Consider the following 19,061-nt stretch of genomic DNA (forward strand, 5'->3'; position numbering starts at 1 on the left):
TATCAGACAACGTCACACTGATAAGCACAAGCATTATATTCTTTTGAGGGATTGTATGGGCAGCGTTGAGTCATGGTGTTCATTTGGTGATTTATGTTATGTATTTATGACTGATCTCAGTTTGTTCTGAGTTGGTTTGTGTAATAGTGTTGTGTGCAGTTGGCAGTTGCCACTATAAAGGGGGACTATAAAGACTAAAACCAGGTTATTGTTTTGTCATTGCAATACTGTATAAATAAGGATGGCTGGCAATATTTATCGTTTTTGACACTGTTGGCTCTATGCCTGTCATATGATGGGTTTGCAGGTCCAATCTACAAGCCCACAATGTGATTTTTGGCATGTGACACCGTTGTATGGCAGAGCATAAGTTAAGAATCTTACACTGTAAGATAACTCTGTTAATAAGGTTCAAATTGGAATTTCACTAGCAGCCTACGTAACACGATGTTTCTATTTAGCTGGCAGTGATTTTCAGCATGATTTTCCAGACTGCATTATTAAAAACAGAGTGACGTGATCCCCCCCCCCCCCCCCCTCTAAAACATGATCATCGGGTACTATGATTATACTAGGAGGAATATTTCTAAAATTATGTTTTTATGTGGCCACACCCACCAGTTAATTAAGTATACCTGGTTTTCACCTTAGCATCACCCAACTGAACTTAAGCCTCGCCCACAGTTGTTGTGTGTATAATGTGGGAGGGGTTAGGGTTATGATGTCACTAAAATGGTGTTATTTTGATTGGGCTTTTTGACTCAAAGGCTTTCAGCTTTCAGGAAGAAATCAAAATTACACACGAAAGACATATTTGAATACAATAACCATGCCAGGGGGTCTCTTAGAGTAATGTTAACTCCATAGACACATGCAAAACAGAAAAAGTACAAAAATCACGGCACTTCGTCTTTAAGGTTAGTCAGGATGTCCTCATTATATAACGATAGGATTCAAATATAGGTAAAGTTCCGCTTTAACACAAAATGGACATTGTGTTTGCACGCACATAATAGCCTTGACAATTACATGTAACAGTTTTAGTAGGATTACTGGTATGTATCATACTGTATTGTACATAACATGACGCTGCACAGTAATGTCCATTACACCATTTGTGTAGTGCATTTGTATTGATCTCTAAAGCACTGATACTTCCTGTTATGAACTACCGTATTCATAATTAGTGACCGTTGAATATTTATGGGAGGGTTCAATTGAAGAAAACCGGAGGGTCAAGCTTTTAAAAGAGAAGGTATACAGTTTTAAATATACAATTGAAACAATCAAATTTAAAATATTTATACTCTTAAAAGGTTGTGCCAATATATCTATATTGCGATACTTCCTACCACGATATTGTATCTGCCTCCCAGCAATATAGCACTATATCGAATGTTACTACTAGTAGTAGTAACCATTGTTGTGAACAGACAAGTTCTGGACAAGTTGCAACGTTGCAGTGTTTGGAGGAGGCAAGATTCATGTACTTATTGGCCAGTTTGTGACACACAATTCCTGATTTTTGCCTTTTATGGTTATTTTTTCATTTCAAATTTCAAATATAGATGAAATCTCTTGCAATATATATCGATTATCATTATTGAGGGCCTAATATCGCCACAGATATAGTATCGTGAGGTACCCATATCGTCCTACCCCTAGTAAATATGCACATTAAAGACAGAAGAAAGGTTTCCCTTCCTAAAAAAGTTAAATTATATTTTGGTAACACACCTAAACTGACTTTAAGAATTTCCAGTAGGCGAACGTCAAAGTAAAACATCAGTTGACTAATCATAATTTGTTTCACAACGTATATATTTCACCGCCTATTATCACCACTAGTCTCATTTTTATAGTCTGACTAGTATGTACAGGAAGTTCAATATAATATAATAATGTAATATATCGGAATTGGTATCGGCCGATATGACCCTGCAAATAATCGGAGATCAGATATCGGTCATAATTTCAATATTGTGTATCTCTAGTACTGAAGCTATCTTGATGCTGACCAGCTCAGTGTCTGCCCTAAGACTGACTGGGTTGGTGAGGGTTCAGTCCCTGGGAAAGACCATAAAAAATTGTACTGACTTTCTCTTTCTGACACTTGGCGTCAAGAGTTGAATTGGGGGTAAACCTGTGTGCGACATATTAGCATGTCCAGCAGGGGATAATATTAATCTGGAATCTCTGAGTGGCATTTCCAAGGGACGGATTAAAAATAATATTAGCGTACAATTGATGTATCACAACTTCGGGGTAGCGAAATCCAATCACAACCAAGCAAAAATATGCAAGCAAACAATATCAGGAAAGCAGCTGCCTACAGAACAGAAGGAAGCCAGTTCAACATAGTGGGGGAGAACTTGATTGAAATGAATGTCGAGAACAAAAAAGACAAATCTGCAGCGAGGGCTGCCGAGGACCAACAGGCCATGTGTCTCAGGAACCCTTGTTTCCCAAGGCCTCACTCACATACTGACACTGTACAAAACATGTGTCTCAGGAACCCTTGTTTCCCAAGGCCTCACTCACATACTGACACTGTACAAAACATGTGTCTTATGCCCCCCAGGACAATCATGAGACACATGTTTTGTATTACTCGTACACATTTTATCCATACATCACGCAAATCTGTACACACTATCTCTATAGTCATGTGATCAACATGGATCTGTCAGATTTCCCTTATTCCATCTCGATTAGCTAAGATCTGCCTTTCAAAGTTTGCAGGTTTGGTCCGTTTTGAACAAAATGCTTATGAACGCAGCATTCAAGTTATGTGCAATTTTGTACGCACATTCCAACTAGGCCACTAAGGACAAATTGCCAATTTTAAAATGTTCATATCAGCCTCATGGTGGCCTCAACAGGCCGATTTGCATTTTTACCTATAACTGCACTGATCTGTGTGAAACCTTTGACCTGCATTGTTCGCATCTGCGCCACCAGGAGGCAGACTATGTAAAACACTTTTTTTTTTTTTACATAAAGTAACTCCTTCAGATTCTGTCCAAAGATCCTGCAAATCGGCACACACATTATCTCTATAGTCATGTGATCAAACTGGATCTGTCTGGTAATTCATATTCCATCCTAATTGGCTAACATTGGCTTCCAAAGTTTGATGGATTGGCCCGTTTTGAACAAAATGGCTCAAATCATGAACATAGAGTGCAATTTGAGGGACATTTTGCACGCACATTCCTACTAGGCAGAGGAATAAATCCCACTCTTTTCACATTGGCCTATTATAGCGCCACCAGGAGACCACAATAACCTACCTGGCCTGGTGGAGACATCATTTTATAGTTTGTTCTGTTTTTCAAAGTGACCGTCAGCAGTTTTCTGGGCCACATGGATCCACAGCACAGTATCCAACTGTATGCCACCACCAACATGCTTCGTCCAGATCCATGATATTGACTTTAACTTTGCCCATGTGGGATTTATCCAACATACTGTATGTAAGAAAAATATGTCACTGGGAGGGTCAAGTCTTTTTTATTTCAGAGCCTTTAAGATCCTCCAGTGACATTATAAATATTGAATGAACAGTCGTGCCTTCTCCTCACGCTTGTCGCCAGCCTGGTCACACACTGCAGTGGGATGGTATTCCACTCATCACACAGGATTTGTTGCAAGTCAGCCAACCAGTGTTGGTCACTCTAGCACCAACAGCATGCCCAAGATGATGTGTTCAATTGCATTGAGGAGGTCGGCACTGTTGGCAGCCCATTTCATTCTTTCTACATCCAAATCCTGGAGGCAGTCTTTAGTGAACCCCACTCAGTGGGGGTGAGCGTTGTCATGGAGTTCGGTCCCAGACTGTGATATGGAGACTACCACTGGTTAATATACGACTGCCACTGGCTGCAGAAACTCATCTTGATATCTCTCTGTAGTGAGATTGTGATTGAGATTAAGAATGATGGCGTTCACTGATGGACATGCTGGCCCACACCACTACACTGCCTCCACCAAAAGATGTTACTTGTTGCAGCAATCTGCATAACGTTCTCATCACCTGGGGTTACCGGAAGCTCATGACAAAACAGGAGTCAATAGCAACAACAGAATTAGCCAGCATTTGCAGAGAAGATTTGGCACATTTTTCATCGGTGCAACCAACATACTTGTGCTGCTCATCCCACAAATGCATGTTCCTTACAAATGGGGAACCATTTAAAAGGGAAATAAACAGGCTTTAAAATGGCATAAAAGTTGTTGCCAAGAAGCATTAGCCTAAATTGTTTATTTTCCGAGTTGTATAACTATTAGGTAAGGTGGGAAGTGAACTAAAAATCCCTACCCACTCATTTTAATGAAAGTTGCTCACCCAGCTCATACCCCCGGAAGTATACCCTCCTTCCAGTTTTGGTCATCAACATACAGTTATTTGGCTTGGCTGACTTGGTGATTTCACATTATTTCTAGTGGTTGTTGAGTTCAAATTTCACAAGGAAAGACTTGAATTCTTCATATAGTGTCTGTATTTTATAAATTAATTCGTTATTAATGTGATTTCAGGGTAAACTTGGGGTACCTGGACTTCCTGGCTATCCTGGAAGACAAGGACCTAAGGTAAGGATACAGGCATACATGCAGTACATATGCAGTGTTTTAGCTTGATCTTGTAGATCTGATATTATGTTTTAGCAGAATGTTTACCCTTTTTTGCCAGATGTTTGTCTATTTTCACCTATTATTACATTATTATTACAATTTTACTATTTATCTATCTACTTTTTTATGGTTAATTTTGGAACAACTGTATTAAATTATTGCTTTGTTTTCTAGGGATCTCTTGGTTTCCCTGGATTCCCCGGCTCAAATGGCGAGAAGGGAATGAGGGTAAGTTGTTGAAAGATCACCCGTGTTCCTCTTCTTCGGCAATTAGCCCCATGGTTGACAGCCATAATACGTTGAAAAGTTCAAACTGAGCACGCAAAATCAACTTTAATATAACTTTCTTTTAGTAAGTCAAAGATTCAAACATTTTATTGATTTTAAATGATATAATATGTATTTATTTAGTATAAAGTTAATGTATACTAACTATCGCTAACTAAGGTAAGATAAGACAACAATCACAACAATCCGTAAGATTAACCTTCTTTCAATCAAATGCTGCTGTGTAGCTGATCTGCTGTTTGAATCTGTATATTTGTTCAGGGTCTGATCGGCAAGGCTGGACCAAGAGGCCAAAGAGGACCAACGGTATTGTTCATTCTTTCATCTATTCATTCCTTTATTATTCCGCCATCATCGCTTTCATTTACTCATGCATTGAATTACTCATATTTTGGTTTACCTTTGCTTGTCTCCACTAGGGTCCCAGAGGGCAGAGAGGACCAAGGGGAGCAACAGGCAAATCAGGAGCTAAGGTACATTTGGATCAATATTCGATCAGGTTTGGTTATCATTGTTGGTCTTCCCACCCTTTACATTAGCTTTAGTTTTATGACAACAGATCTGCTGGTCTGTGTTGTGAATTATGTAGCCCATTTAAAAATGGATCAAATAATCGTAAAGCCATAATTTAATGGCTACTTATTGTTTTGTTTTTGTTGTTGTTGTTTCCAGGGAACATCAGGAAGTGACGGCCCTCCCGGACCACCAGGAGAGAGAGTAAGCTCTTTGTTTTTAATCATCTATTAATAGTTAATTATTAGAGATGTCCCGATACTGTATCGGTATCGGCCCTTATTTGTCATATTGGGTCATATTGGTATCGGCGGATATGCCAATCTAACCACCGATCCGACACGGTTAATGGGTTGACACTATGGCAGGTAAATAAAATGTTGGGCATGTGGAGTTTGCTTTCGAGTTGCCCAAACTGCAAGTGCACTATATGAGTGAGGAGTCTGCTATAAACACAACACGAGATATATACTGTAGCTAGATAGTTATAAACACAAGACGAGATCACAACCCTGGTATCGGTATTCAGTATCGGTATAGAGGGTATGCACTTGCATGAAGTGAATGGCAAATCGAGTGGCAAACCGAGTGGCAGAATTAGTGACTAAGTGAGTTTAATGTCGTTTATCGTCGTTTAATGCAATCAAATACAACTTTTCTGTTCGGATGAATGGGCTGTCAAAGCTACAAAGTAGTTTTTTGCCACTCAGTAGGCGTTCCTGGATAACTTCCGGGTTTGATGATGATGTCACGCGCATACCCTTTATTGGCTAACACAGAAATTGTGGTATCGGTATCGGATCGGGAACGAAAAAAGTGTATTGGGACATCCCTAGTAATTATGTTTACATTTTGCTGCAGCTGTATTGATTTATTTCTGCTCTACTGTATTTAAATTGTACTCATGGTCACACTTTTATGCATAACGTGCAAATGTATGTATTTTGGATTCACATTGGTACTGAATAACACTATGTTGCTGATTTATTACCAGTTTCAGAGTTTTACAGTTTTGAGACACTTTCTAACTGGTTGTATCAGTTGTTCTTAATAACCTCTGTGTGTACTGATCAATACATTGTGTTCTGTGTACTGATCAATACATTGTGTTCTGATGTCTTCAGGGGCTGCCTGGACCTCAGGGAGCGAATGGTTTCCCCGGACCAAAGGGACCTCCCGTAAGGAGATTTATTTATTTATATGTATTCGGCTGCATGACATTGATTCTATTCTAACACTGGATCACTTTGAAATGTGAATTAGCTATTATTAGGCCAGCATATCTAGTTCAGGAGTCGTTTCCGTTGTAAAACTTGGTTGATGTTTTCCACCCAGGGACCTCCAGGAAAAGATGGACTGCCTGGACACCCTGGGCAGAGAGGAGAAGTCGTAAGTATTGTTTTCATTTCCCCATTTTGTTTATCAATTCTGGTGCTCATTTTGTTTCTCTTTAGTGATGTTTTATGAGAAGAGAAATTCCTCCCTAGTACACGTACCGCTGTATAAAAAGACTAATTGAAGACGGAGAGGGCAATGTCACATCCTATTTGTATTTTAGTCCCACCACTAGTAGCGATGGGACAAAAACTTCCATCCAGCACTTTGGTTCCAAAGAAGATACGTGCTGAATGGCTCTGGAATTAGCTTTGTACCTTCATGCCCCCCCCCCCTCTACATAGCCAGCACCCCCATAGCACCCCCAGTTACAACTTTCTGGAGCCGTCGCTGCTTTCCATCACTAAATGTGTGCATTCATACTCCCTGGAGGACAACCCCTAGATATTTTGGTGACACTGCGAGATTTCCTATAGTGCCACTCTCAGGCTAAAAAGGCAACTTTGCACACACATTTTGCCATTATCTAGTCGGCAGATTGGAGCATGAACCCAGAGGAGCGTTACTGCCTCTGTATGTCCATGTTTGTATTGTAGCAGACAACTGCAGAAACTTTCTCGTGGTGGCATATTACTGGTGTAGCCATGATGGAATTTGATTGGGAAAGTAGAATCGGCATGCGTTGATGTCAATGGAAATGCACATTTTTCCATGAAATCCACTTGTGATCGAAGTCTCTCCATTTGTACCTACACTCGGTGATCAAGAAAGGATTGATTGATTGATTGATTGATTGATTGATTGATTGACACTCCCTGCCCCCCTTCTTTCTTTTCTTTTTTTTCCTTTTTCTGTATGCAGCGTTCATAAAAGGTGCTTAGTTTGAATATAAGCTACCTTAATTCATCAAAACTGTTGTGGTAGCATTAATCCATGTTGTGTTCATCTGAGTTCGGGGTTTGTTGTTGGTAGTGGTACATCAGATTCTGTCTTCCATTTAACTTTTTGCTAACATAATTTCCTTTCTTTCTCCAGGGTTTCCAAGGAAAGATGGGTCCACCCGGTGGTCCTGGAGTTGTTGGCCCTCAGGTTAGTGGTGAACATGAAAGGGCATTTCAAAGGCCATCTGAACAACATTTTGCAAAAAAATTGTACATAAAAAGGTAGATGCTGCGTTGGATTCTTATATCACCCTGGGCGCCATATTGTGGAGGGGAACTCATAATGGGCAATTGGGCATGCGCATGCATGGAACTTGGAACTTGCCTCGTGTTATATTTTATACAACTCTATTTAGCGAAGACCCGGCAAGGGTGTGCTGTGATTGGCACTATTGGGTGCACGGCTCCCCCTCCCCAATATTGCGTCTTCACTCACTGACACATTCATCCAACGAACTGCAGTGGCCAATGGGCCATCTACGTTTCTATATCTATGACATTTTGTCCCAGGCTTTTGAATAATTTATGATACAGACACATATCTTTAGCTAAGCTAAGGGTCGGGAAGCTAAACTACGCTAAACTAAGCTAAGCTATGCCAGCCAGTAAGTCCAGCCACTAGCAAAAAGTTGGGCTGGATACAAACCTTTAGCCCACTTTCAAATCCATCATTTCCTCTCTCTATGTTCTTTCCGTTCATTCTCGTTCCTCCTCTCCATCTCTACTCTAACTCCATCTCTTCTGTCTTCATCTTTACTCTTACTCCATCTCCTCTGTCTCCATCTTTCTCCTCCCAGGGTCCATCGGGAGAGACCGGCCCCTTGGGAGAGCGTGGCCACCCAGGACCCCCAGGGCCCCCCGGTGAGCAGGGACTGTCCGGCCCATCAGGGAAGGAGGGCACCAAGGGAGACCCAGGTCCCCCAGGAGGCCCCGGCAAGGACGGACCCCCGGGACTGAGAGGCTTCCCTGGGGAGAGAGGGCTGCCCGGTACCCCTGTGAGTATGGTGTTTGGTCATGGCTGCCCGGTACCCCTGTGAGTATGGTGTTTGGTCATGGCTGCCCAGTACCCCTGTGAGTATGGTGTTTGGTCATGGCTGCCCAGTACCCCTGTGAGTATGGTGTTTGGTCATGGCTGCCCAGTACCCCTGTGAGTATGGTGTTTGGTCATGGGGCTGCCCAGTACCCCTGTGAGTATGGTGTTTGGTCATGGCTGCCCAGTACCCCTGTGAGTATGGTGTTTGGTCATGGGGCTGCCCAGTACCCCTGTGAGTATGGTGTTTGGTCATGGGGCTGCCCAGTACCCCTGTGAGTATGGTGTTTGGTCATGGGGCTGCCCAGTACCCCTGTGAGTATGGTGTTTGGTCATGGGGCTGCCCAGTACCCCTGTGAGTATGGTGTTTGGTCATGGGGCTGCCCAGTACCCCTGTGAGTATGGTGTTTGGTCATGGCTGCCCAGTACCCCTGTGAGTATGGTGTTTGGTCATGGCCAAACTTAGCATTTTTCAACTTGTGTACTTTTTAATGATTCTGGTCTTGTCTTGTTCCTTCTGTCAGGGAGGAGGAGGACTGAAGGGAAGTGAAGGACCTGCCGGACCTCCTGGACCTGCTGTAGGTTTCAAACCTGAGGCCAATTCTACAAAATGCCTTCTTTCTTTCAATCATTTTATTTTTCATTTTTGCACAAACTGATGCATGACTCACATATACATAGACAGACTAACACAGACATACCTACATACATTATATCTACATACGTCCATACATCATCTTCTTCAATATCTTCTTATACAAAATGCCGTCTAAATCAGTAGAAAATAGTAGTATATCTGCTCATTTTGAATAGCCAATGCAAGAATCTAAAATGACACTGATGCATTTTATTGGGGCTTAATGCTTTCATCTCTCACACAGATAAAGCAGTATCCGTATGAAATGAATCAGCCCGCATGTGAAAACACATGTTTGTATCGCGTTGATTGAACGCCATTTTTTATATGCACATGTCTACTGTATAGTGGATCAAACGTTTTTGAGTCAGAACCGCCAGAAAAGCCCAAGCTGCATTCCTTTTAAATATTTTGCAGTGATAAAAATCATGGGCAAGGTTAAGCGTTTAGTGCAGGAATCCCATGGAATAAAAGGAGCTTTAATGAGTGTGTGTGTTATTTGACTGTACCTTTCTAGGGTTCTCCTGGTGAGAGGGGAGGAGCTGGTACCGCTGGACCCGTTGGACCTCCTGGAAGACCAGGCCCTCAAGGCCCTCCTGGACCCGCTGGAGAGAAGGGAGTTCCTGTGAGAGTCTATTATTACACTATGTATAATCATAATTATTAGAAGTAGTCATCGTCATATTATTTGTATTGCATCATTACTTTTTCCATGTGAAGTCAGTGTATAAGTTTAAGACTCAACACGTCTCTTTGTGTGTTTTAATTCTATCCCCTAGGGTGAGAAAGGTCCCATTGGAGGAGCAGGTCGTGATGGAGTTCAGGGGCCTGTGGGTCTGCCGGGTCCTGCTGGACCCCCTGGAGTTCCTGGAGAGGATGGAGACAAGGTGAGTGATGCACATGATGCACTCTCACTCACACAGACGAAAACTATTACACTGTGAGACGCAAGAACACGCAGCAACACAGACACAATAACATATGCATCTGCACACACATACAGTACTTGGACACACACACACACACACACACACACACACACACACACACACACACACACACACACACACACACACACACACACACACACACTCACACATAAACAAACCGTAAGTGAAGCATGATTGCATTCAGTGACATGAGATTATCTTGTACAGCAGGTGAATCGGGAACAAGGGCTGAATTTTGTTATTACTTTACTGTCCTTAAACGGTTGCTTTGCTCACTGGATGCGATTTAAAAGTAAACCATGCGTTGATTTGACGCTGCAATCCATTGCCTCATAATATCCTTCCGGGATTCCAGGCCTTTCTAAACCTTGCTTGACATTGCTCTACTTTAAATTGTGTCTTTCCACAGGGTGAGGTGGGAGAGCACGGTCAGAAGGGCGGTAAGGGAGACAAAGGCGAACATGTGAGTGATATTGCATGATACTTTGAAATCAAGTTGGAATTTATGGCAGTTTTTTTTTGCTCTATTGCGTTTCTTTGTTTGCTGATTGTTTTGGTTTGTTTGTAGGGTCCGCCTGGGCCACCTGGATCAATGGGTCTACTTGGTCAACCTGGTGCTCCTGTAAGTACAAACTTCACTTATTTCATGCAACGCTTGCAGAGCGTTGAAAAAAGTAAATACAATAATCAGAAATGTAATACAAATAATCAAAATAGGAATAACATAGAACAAACTTAAGCTAAAAATGTAAACATAAACAACCATCATTTAGTCTACACTACAATACAAATGAAGTTGTTGTTGTCCAGGGAGCTGATGGAGAGCTTGGACCCAGGGGTCAGCAGGGACATTTCGGAGCCAAAGGAGATGAAGGATCCAGAGGATTCCCAGGGGCGCCAGGTCCCATCGGACTGCAGGTATGAAGAACTGTAACTATTATATAGTGTACTAGTATATGGCAATGTAAGACTAAAAACATACCAACATACCCACATATACATTCAGATGTCCAGTAGTAAGTATTGCACTAGACAGTGCTCCTTCCAGTAGATGTTACTCCACTTTAACAGACACCGTGGTTTACTCTTAGTAGATCCGATGGGGTTTGAGAAAGGACAGGGATTACTGTGAGATGGTATTTCCCAAAGATCATATGACTCTCAAAGACTTAATCTACAGTAGGATATCAACTTTAGAATTTAGGATATATGACTAATACTATTGTTAAAGCCAAGGGTTATTTTCCAAGTCAACCACTGTGGTGTGGTCTGTGTTATAGCCATATAAAAACAAATTGTACTGAGCTGGGATTATTGTACTGATCAGTGAGTACATTATTGTATAAATAATGTCATTCCTACAATGGGACACATTTCTGCTGTGATCTGAAGTCTGTAGATTAATTCACAGATGATGAACAGTTCAATACCGCAGAATTTACCTCTTCGAGCTATTCTCTTTCTGCAAACCTGTCGGTTCGGACACACTGCTTGGGAATCACTTTGATTGTAAGAGATTAGTTAGTCTTTAATTGTGTTTTTCATCCTGTACCCTACAGGGATTGCCAGGACCATCAGGAGAGAAAGGCGAGACTGGAGACGTTGGACCGATGGTGAGTTTTGTGCTTTGAAAAGCACATGTACAGTATCGACACCGCCTGATTGATAACATTCTGAGGGTGTTGCCCACCGATGGTGCAGTGTAGTGAGGGGAAATATTGTACATTTCAGTGAACCGGATCATTCAAGATCGCTCATTAAAAAGACCCGTTCATTTAGTTCATTTTGGACGTTCGGTACTCCCGGAAGCAAGGGATCTCCCCCTGCATAGACCCGTTGACTATCATTGCGCCGTTTGTGCGCTTTCACGTATGAAACATTCGTTCACGTGTCTGGGCCCAATAACATGAACGTGCACAATGATAGTCAATGGACCAGCGCTGGCTCGAGCTGCAATGACAAATGTCCATTTCGCCTCAGGGTTTCCTCTGGGTGCCGTCTCTATTAATATATACTCTAAGATTGGAGCCTCTACAGCGGTGCCCGTTGCTGGGCACCGGCCTACTTGGAACTTGCAAGTTGGAAATGCATGCCCCACACAGATATTATGTCTGTGTCCCTTTTATACCCATATATGGAGTTCTTTGTCAGGCATGACACTGGGCAGGGTCCAGGATCCAGAGCCCGGGCAGAGGCCTTTTTGGGGCGGTTCTGGACAACCGTGGGTCCATCCGACTCGACACCGGGTACTGCACCCCCTGTGGTGGGGTGGACAAGAAACACTTTCCTGGGGTTTTATGTGGGTAATATATGTTTTTAGATATTTTAGTATTTTACACAGCACTACATTTGGCAGTTGTGAGAAAGCTATTGCTTTGACTTGAAAACAATTAAAACAAGGGTAGTTAGAGGTGTGCATAGTTGAGCCACTTGACTCACTGTCAGAAAGACCAGAATGTCCTTGACCTTTGACTGTGAATGGTGTTAAAATCAAGCCATTTAGCCATTTGTTGGTAGAGTTGAATGGCATTTGGTAGGAATATTTCAAAATGTTCACTGAGTTCCATTGTGATTGTGTTTAAAACCATGCTAAACGAGTAAACGTTAATGTGTATCGCAGTGCAAATTGGAAGCACTGCATTTTATTTTGCCAAGTTGGTCTGTGCACTATCCAATATGCATGGTTCTCCAAATAAAAGGGAGGCGTGATGTGTTTGTCAAACGTACACATTGTCAGTGTAGAATTGCTGACACATCATTACTCGGACGGAATTCATAAATATTCTGCACTTGGTGACAAGTTTTAGATTTTTGGCATGGTTTTGGTATGGGCATAAGGTTTACAAAAAAGTTTGGCTGGCTCCCAAGTGAGCTGTTTGCAGAAACTCCAATATTAGACAAGTCAGTTACTTGGATATGCTAAATATAATACAAAAATATAGGAAAATCTAACTTCTGGAAAGGCGTAATTTTCAAGATAGCGTCTGCAATGGCTGCCGTTGCGTTCTCACTTTTTATTTTACGTTTACAGAGAGACACAACAGTGATTGAAAACTCTGTAGAGTTGGCATATTGCCAAATTCAAGATGGTGCCCCAAGGTGGTGTTTATTATGTTTTTATTGAAAATGAACACAATAGTTCACATTTAAGGTAGTCGAGTATTAAAATGGTAAAACATTTTGGAAGCATATAATGTACATATTACTTACTTACAAAATTACTTAAATAACCACAAAATCATCAAGTAATCCAGTAAGCCAGGTTTACCAGCCCATTATTAACCTCGCTTCCTCACCTCGGAGGAAAACAAAAACCTCTTATTCCCATGTGGTTTCTGGCTTTTTCGTCGTTGCTTTGTTTTGGTCCCCCCCTGTTTATTTTTTGTTTCGCCAGTCGCTACGAGTTGGAATAAAATATGGATATACAACAAACAATTCCAAGACGTACTTGAAGAAATTTGTCGGATTCATATGCTGCATCAAGGCTTTATTGTGTGGGCCCTCAAATTTGGATGTCCTTGGGTACTTTTGGTTTGTGGTTTCCTGCCTGCCCATGACTACAAATCAGTGACTACAACATGGACCATCCGCTCCCGACCGGATCATAAACCCCAAAAGGAATGCTTCCCCGGCTATCCCATTATTGGCCCTTGTGTTTTACAGTCGCTATTCATCGTCATCTTCTGAGTCCTCTGGAAGAAATGTGCGACAGTGTGACACAGTCCACAGAAATGGTCGTCCATATTTTCTACAAGAGCAGCGGATTGCCTTACAGGCTTCTTCTTCTTGACGTGTCCATGTAACGCCCAGGATTTGAACTCAGGCCTCCCGCGTGAAAGTCCAACATCTTAACCACTAGACCAAAGGGATATCCCTATGGACTGGGGGAGATATTAGACTTTTGAGGCCATCAGGCAGAGGCTGTGAGCCACTCCGCTACATCCACAAGACAGTCAGTTACAACACTTAATCTATTTAAGCCTTTCCACACTGCGTAGGTTGAGTCTGCTCCAGGGGGTATAGTGCCTCGCTAGCCTTTAACTCCATCGTTGTAGCTGGTGGGAGGTTGCCAGTTCTTTCTTCCCACTGAGTGACTCTCTCACTACTTATGCTCGGTGTTCCGAGCGGCGGGACGCTATTCAGGAAACATTTCCTGGATTTAAGGCGGCTTTTGGCTAGCACATGGCTGAAGAGAGGTGTCTTTCGTCGATGGACTGTTGTTGCCGCTCTTTTCTGCTTGCCGCATTCCGCAGTAGATCTGGTGGTGCTATGCCTGCCAGAATGTACAAACGGTCTGTGGGTGTAAGAGCAACAGTTACAATGAATGACCTTCAGGAGACTGTCTGCAGCAGCATTCATTCTTGACATGCATGAAGTCGGAGGAATCGATTATCTTGCAGGTTCCACCCCTACCCCTCAGATGGTTCTAATGAGTGCTCAGAGAGGAGCATTTAGGGTTTAAGTGTCCTGCTCATGGACAACTCGACACATAGCCTGGGCTCGGAATTGAACCTGGGACCTTCTGTTTTCCAGGCAACCTCTATTACCATTCATTCTACAGTATGTCTCCCCTCAAGACCGACCCCTCTTACAAGCTTGTGGAAGACAGTCTTTTTGCCAATATGCCAACATATAACATATCTGAGGAGTCTTTTAAATGGTTTAACATTTTAAATTGCCATCAACTTTGCACTCTGGACATGACTTCTCAGATTTTTGGTGTTGGCAATGGTCTCCATTATGCTTGTAAGAAGTACCGGTACCCTTTCCTTCACTATTGTGGGTGCTCACTGCTCATAGAGAGGTCGCCTAGGAAACAGTAGGGGCTATGAGCGAGCCCCTATCTGCTACCCCTGAGCAGGGATGAGAAAAGAATAGGATATGCCATGACCTAGGGATGGAACCTGCAGATGATTCAATGAATCAGTATTGTCTTACTCTTGAAGATCATTCATTGTAATTGCTCCACTGCCTGCAAGAGAATCTGTCGCTCTTGAATAAGATGTGCATGCCATCTTGGATTTGGCATCCGCCCCCTTTCTGCGTTCTGCATCTGAACTCTGTAGGAGAACATTATTATCTCGCAATTTCACTGATTCAGAGCGGCTGCTCTGGAAGGTTCCCGGGAACCGGAAGGTTCCCAATTCGATCCTGGACTCCCCCTGTGTTACTGGCAAAGTGTAATTGAGAACCCCTAACTGCTCCCGATGAGCAGGTTGTGAATGAATCATGAGTGAATGTAATGTAGCCTAAATTGTAAAGTTCTTTGGATAAAAAGCACCATTTTACTTGACCTAGACTTTAATTACTTGAGACTTGAGCTAGACTTGTCTCGCATGACTAGAGATTTGACATGGACTTGAATGAAGACTTGACCTAGACTTGTATTAAATGACGAGAGACTTCAGACTTTAGTTTTATTGAATGACTCGAGACTTCATTTGACTTAGCATTGACCTAGACTTCATCAGATCATAACGTGTTATATGGTTAAATATAGGTACTGTCCATGGCCTCAGGGATTTTTGTTTTATACAAATGTAATTTGTAAATTCTCTCTTTCTCATTCTAGGGTCCTCCTGGTCCTCCAGGACCACGTGGCCCTGCTGGTTCCAGCGGCGCTGATGTGAGTACCACACACACCACACTTTAAACCCTACCTTCAAAATCCTCATTTAATAGAAACAATGTAGAAAATACTATTATGGGATTTTACTTTATACGCTGACGCCAATTGAACCGTACTGTACATTGTTTGGTGAGACCCTAATAAATGTTTTTACATAACCTATTCAGGGTCCTCAAGGTCCTCCCGGTGGTATCGGTAACCCTGGTCCTCTCGGAGAGAAGGTAAAGCGATTCACTGATATTTATCATGTTTTTTATTGAAACATTTCCCCTGCATGATATAAAGTACTGAAGCGGATTAGTGACCAGTGTCTCCCGATGACTGACAGACACTTTGTGTTGACAGGGAGAGCCTGGTGAGTCTGGACCGCCTGGAATTGGAGGAGAGCCTGGAAAGAAGGTGGGTGGCTGAGTAGAGCAGTGGTTCTCAATGGGTTTTGACTCGGGTCAGCCCTGTAAATAACGTTTTCATCCGTGGCACCCCTGAAGTACATTGTTACTTTACAGCACCTTATATTTATGTCATATTACGGTATGTGAATGCCTATATCACAAGGAAAACTTTGTTTCCATTAGGACAGATTAAAAATACCTTCATATATACTTTTTAGAGATGAGTAAAATAATAATTTTGCAGTGCACCAAGTACAATGAAACTCAGATCTGTTTATAGGGTCTAAGTGGCTAAACTGAAGTAATATTGATGAATTCCAAATATTCTGAGGCACCCCTTGAGAAACCTCAAGGTAGAGACCTTTAACGTCTGCATTATTCAAGAGGTTGGTGTTCTCCCATCGCTCTACTCTTTGATGAGTGACATTTGTGGTCAAAATGCAGGGACCTCGTGGAGAGCGCGGAGAGAAGGGAGAAGGGGGACAACCAGGTACCTCTGGACCCGCCGGAGGAAGGGGAAGGCCTGGAGACGACGGACCTAAAGGAAACCCTGTATGATTCTGTCTCAATCCCTCTCACACACAGACACACAGACACATACCACTGTATATGACATTTGACTTCAACGACTGGTGCTAATTCATGCTCTGTCGCACAATTATGAATGGGGCTTGAGCTATGTGTTCCCTCCTGTCCGCAGGGTCCGGTTGGTTTCCCCGGCGACCCCGGTCCCCCCGGTGAGCTTGGACCCAGAGTGAGTATCCTGACACATCCTGCCCGTCATCCTGTTTATTACATTTCTATCAACCGCAGATTATAATCGCATCCGACAACAAATCCGGTTGACCTGTTTAACGTTGTCTTTCAGGGACAAGATGGAGCCAAGGGGGAGAGCGGAGAGGATGGCGAACAAGGAGAAGCCGTGAGTAGCAGTGAGAGAGTGTAAAGTGTACCTGTTACAATGTAGCATAAAATGTAGCCGTTCCCCCCTGGACCGTTCTCTGGTTATATTATAATGTAGCCGTTGGCCTGTTCCCCTCTGGACCTATGAAAAATAGCAGATCTACAAGCTCATAGCGTGCCACCGTTGTCAATAGATGATGTCAGTGTGTCTGCAGACATCTGCATGTCTGCTTGTTTTGAACTCGTCTCTCCCTCCCTCCGCAGGGCTCCCCTGGACCCACCGGTGAAAATGGAGGTCCTGGGCCAACTGGAAAGAGGGTAACGTCACCTAGTTCCACTGAACCTTCTTTAGTACCTGTGACATTTCGACACAGATCATTATGGAAGCCACAGTTGAATTTGAAGATGTATAAAGGTGTTAAAACCGTACGTTGTGGTGTATTTTTGCAGGGGCCAGCAGGAACGAGAGGACCAGAGGGACGTCAGGGAGAGAAGGGAACCAAGGTAAGAGTTCTTAGGTCGTACAATCTGTAACGCTATTCTTAATGGCATTTGTATTTTCCTCTGCTTTTCGCGATCATATCGTGATGTGAAACAGGCTGGACTCCAAATCACAGTGTTGGGGGCTTTGGGGCAGGGTACGGGTAAAGTCCCCTGCCCTCGGGTTATGGGATCCGAACTCGTGCAGGCACTTGCGCTGTGTGATGCCGATCCTTCTAGTCTAGTGCGTTCAAGGCATAAGTCACTCATGATAAGATCGTTGTCTAAATGTACATTTATTTTTCTTCCCAGGGAGACTCAGGTGCCCTCGGAGCCCCAGGAAAGACCGGCCCAGTTGGTCCCCAGGGCCAGCCAGGAAAACCAGGAACAGAGGGTCTCAGAGGTCTTCCAGGATCAGTGGTCAGTAAACACACTGCAAAAGGGAAACGATGGATCCAAAAATGCAAATAATATGAGTAGTGTACTGACAATACTGTAGGTGTTGGATTAACAATGGTGACCGAGACAAACGTACGCAAGCCACATAGCCTAATGTGGATGTTGCTACTGTATGTTTCAGGGTGAACAAGGATCTCCAGGCGCTACCGGACAGAAAGGACCACCGGGACCTCTTGTGAGACTGGAATCCTGTTATTTTCATACATACATTATTATATACACTTCAAAAATACTTTGACAGACAATTTTGTGACATAAAAGATTCTGTGTTAATTTTGGGGACCATTTTGACACCGTTCCTACCAAGTAGTAGCGTACAATATAAGCACCGATGGAGCAATAACAATACAGGGAGCCTACAGTAGAGGTGTCAATGCCATAATCCATTTACCTACTGTATATCTTCTACTATCCTGCTTCCCCTTTTCTTTCAACCTGGCTATCTTCCTCTCCTCTTCATCCTGTCTCTTCCTTCTCTGTTCCTCCTCCATCCTGCAGGGTCCACCTGGCTTGCCAGGCCTGCGTGGAGACCCAGGAGCCAAAGGAGAGAAGGGTCACCCAGGTCTCATCGGTCTCATTGGACCAACCGGAGAGCAGGGAGAGAAGGGAGACCGGGGTTTGTCTGGACCTCACGGATCGGGTGGAAACAAGGGAGAGACTGTGAGTTTATTTTGAAACATTATTTTCAGATAAATGTTCCACAACCGTGCTGATACGATGTGTGTTTTCAAACAACTACGTCGTAATTGTCACTCAATTCTGGTCACATGCTGTGGTGGAAAAAGTATTCATTATCTACAAGCCTGAAGATCAGCTGTGCACAACATGGTGTGCAACCAAGTATAAAGCAGAGGTTCCAACAAGAGGTT

At 43.0% G+C, this 19,061-nt stretch overlaps 1 protein-coding gene across 12 annotated transcripts in view; it reads left to right on the top strand.

Moving 5' to 3' along the window:
- col11a2 (collagen, type XI, alpha 2) overlaps nt 1-19,061 on the top strand; it is an 84,079-nt gene that overhangs the window by 57,547 nt on the left and 7,471 nt on the right. For all 12 annotated transcript variants that reach the window (XM_080787620.1, XM_080787629.1, XM_080787628.1 and 9 more), the window contains 27 exons: nt 4,540-4,593; nt 4,810-4,863; nt 5,185-5,229; nt 5,343-5,396; nt 5,596-5,640; nt 6,561-6,614; nt 6,772-6,825; nt 7,807-7,860; nt 8,510-8,707; nt 9,267-9,320; nt 9,897-10,004; nt 10,159-10,266; nt 10,739-10,792; nt 10,898-10,951; nt 11,140-11,247; nt 11,889-11,942; nt 15,902-15,955; nt 16,126-16,179; nt 16,304-16,357; nt 16,795-16,902; nt 17,051-17,104; nt 17,219-17,272; nt 17,518-17,571; nt 17,704-17,757; nt 18,046-18,153; nt 18,314-18,367; nt 18,691-18,852. In XM_080787620.1, the coding sequence (XP_080643746.1) occupies nt 4,540-4,593; nt 4,810-4,863; nt 5,185-5,229; nt 5,343-5,396; nt 5,596-5,640; nt 6,561-6,614; nt 6,772-6,825; nt 7,807-7,860; nt 8,510-8,707; nt 9,267-9,320; nt 9,897-10,004; nt 10,159-10,266; nt 10,739-10,792; nt 10,898-10,951; nt 11,140-11,247; nt 11,889-11,942; nt 15,902-15,955; nt 16,126-16,179; nt 16,304-16,357; nt 16,795-16,902; nt 17,051-17,104; nt 17,219-17,272; nt 17,518-17,571; nt 17,704-17,757; nt 18,046-18,153; nt 18,314-18,367; nt 18,691-18,852 (1,962 nt within the window). The remainder of the gene's footprint in view (nt 1-4,539; nt 4,594-4,809; nt 4,864-5,184; nt 5,230-5,342; nt 5,397-5,595; nt 5,641-6,560; nt 6,615-6,771; nt 6,826-7,806; nt 7,861-8,509; nt 8,708-9,266; nt 9,321-9,896; nt 10,005-10,158; nt 10,267-10,738; nt 10,793-10,897; nt 10,952-11,139; nt 11,248-11,888; nt 11,943-15,901; nt 15,956-16,125; nt 16,180-16,303; nt 16,358-16,794; nt 16,903-17,050; nt 17,105-17,218; nt 17,273-17,517; nt 17,572-17,703; nt 17,758-18,045; nt 18,154-18,313; nt 18,368-18,690; nt 18,853-19,061) is intronic.

This window comes from Protomyctophum bolini (genome assembly GCF_963924005.1).
Source record: "Protomyctophum bolini genome assembly, chromosome: 17".
NCBI lineage: Eukaryota > Metazoa > Chordata > Actinopteri > Myctophiformes > Myctophidae > Protomyctophum > Protomyctophum bolini.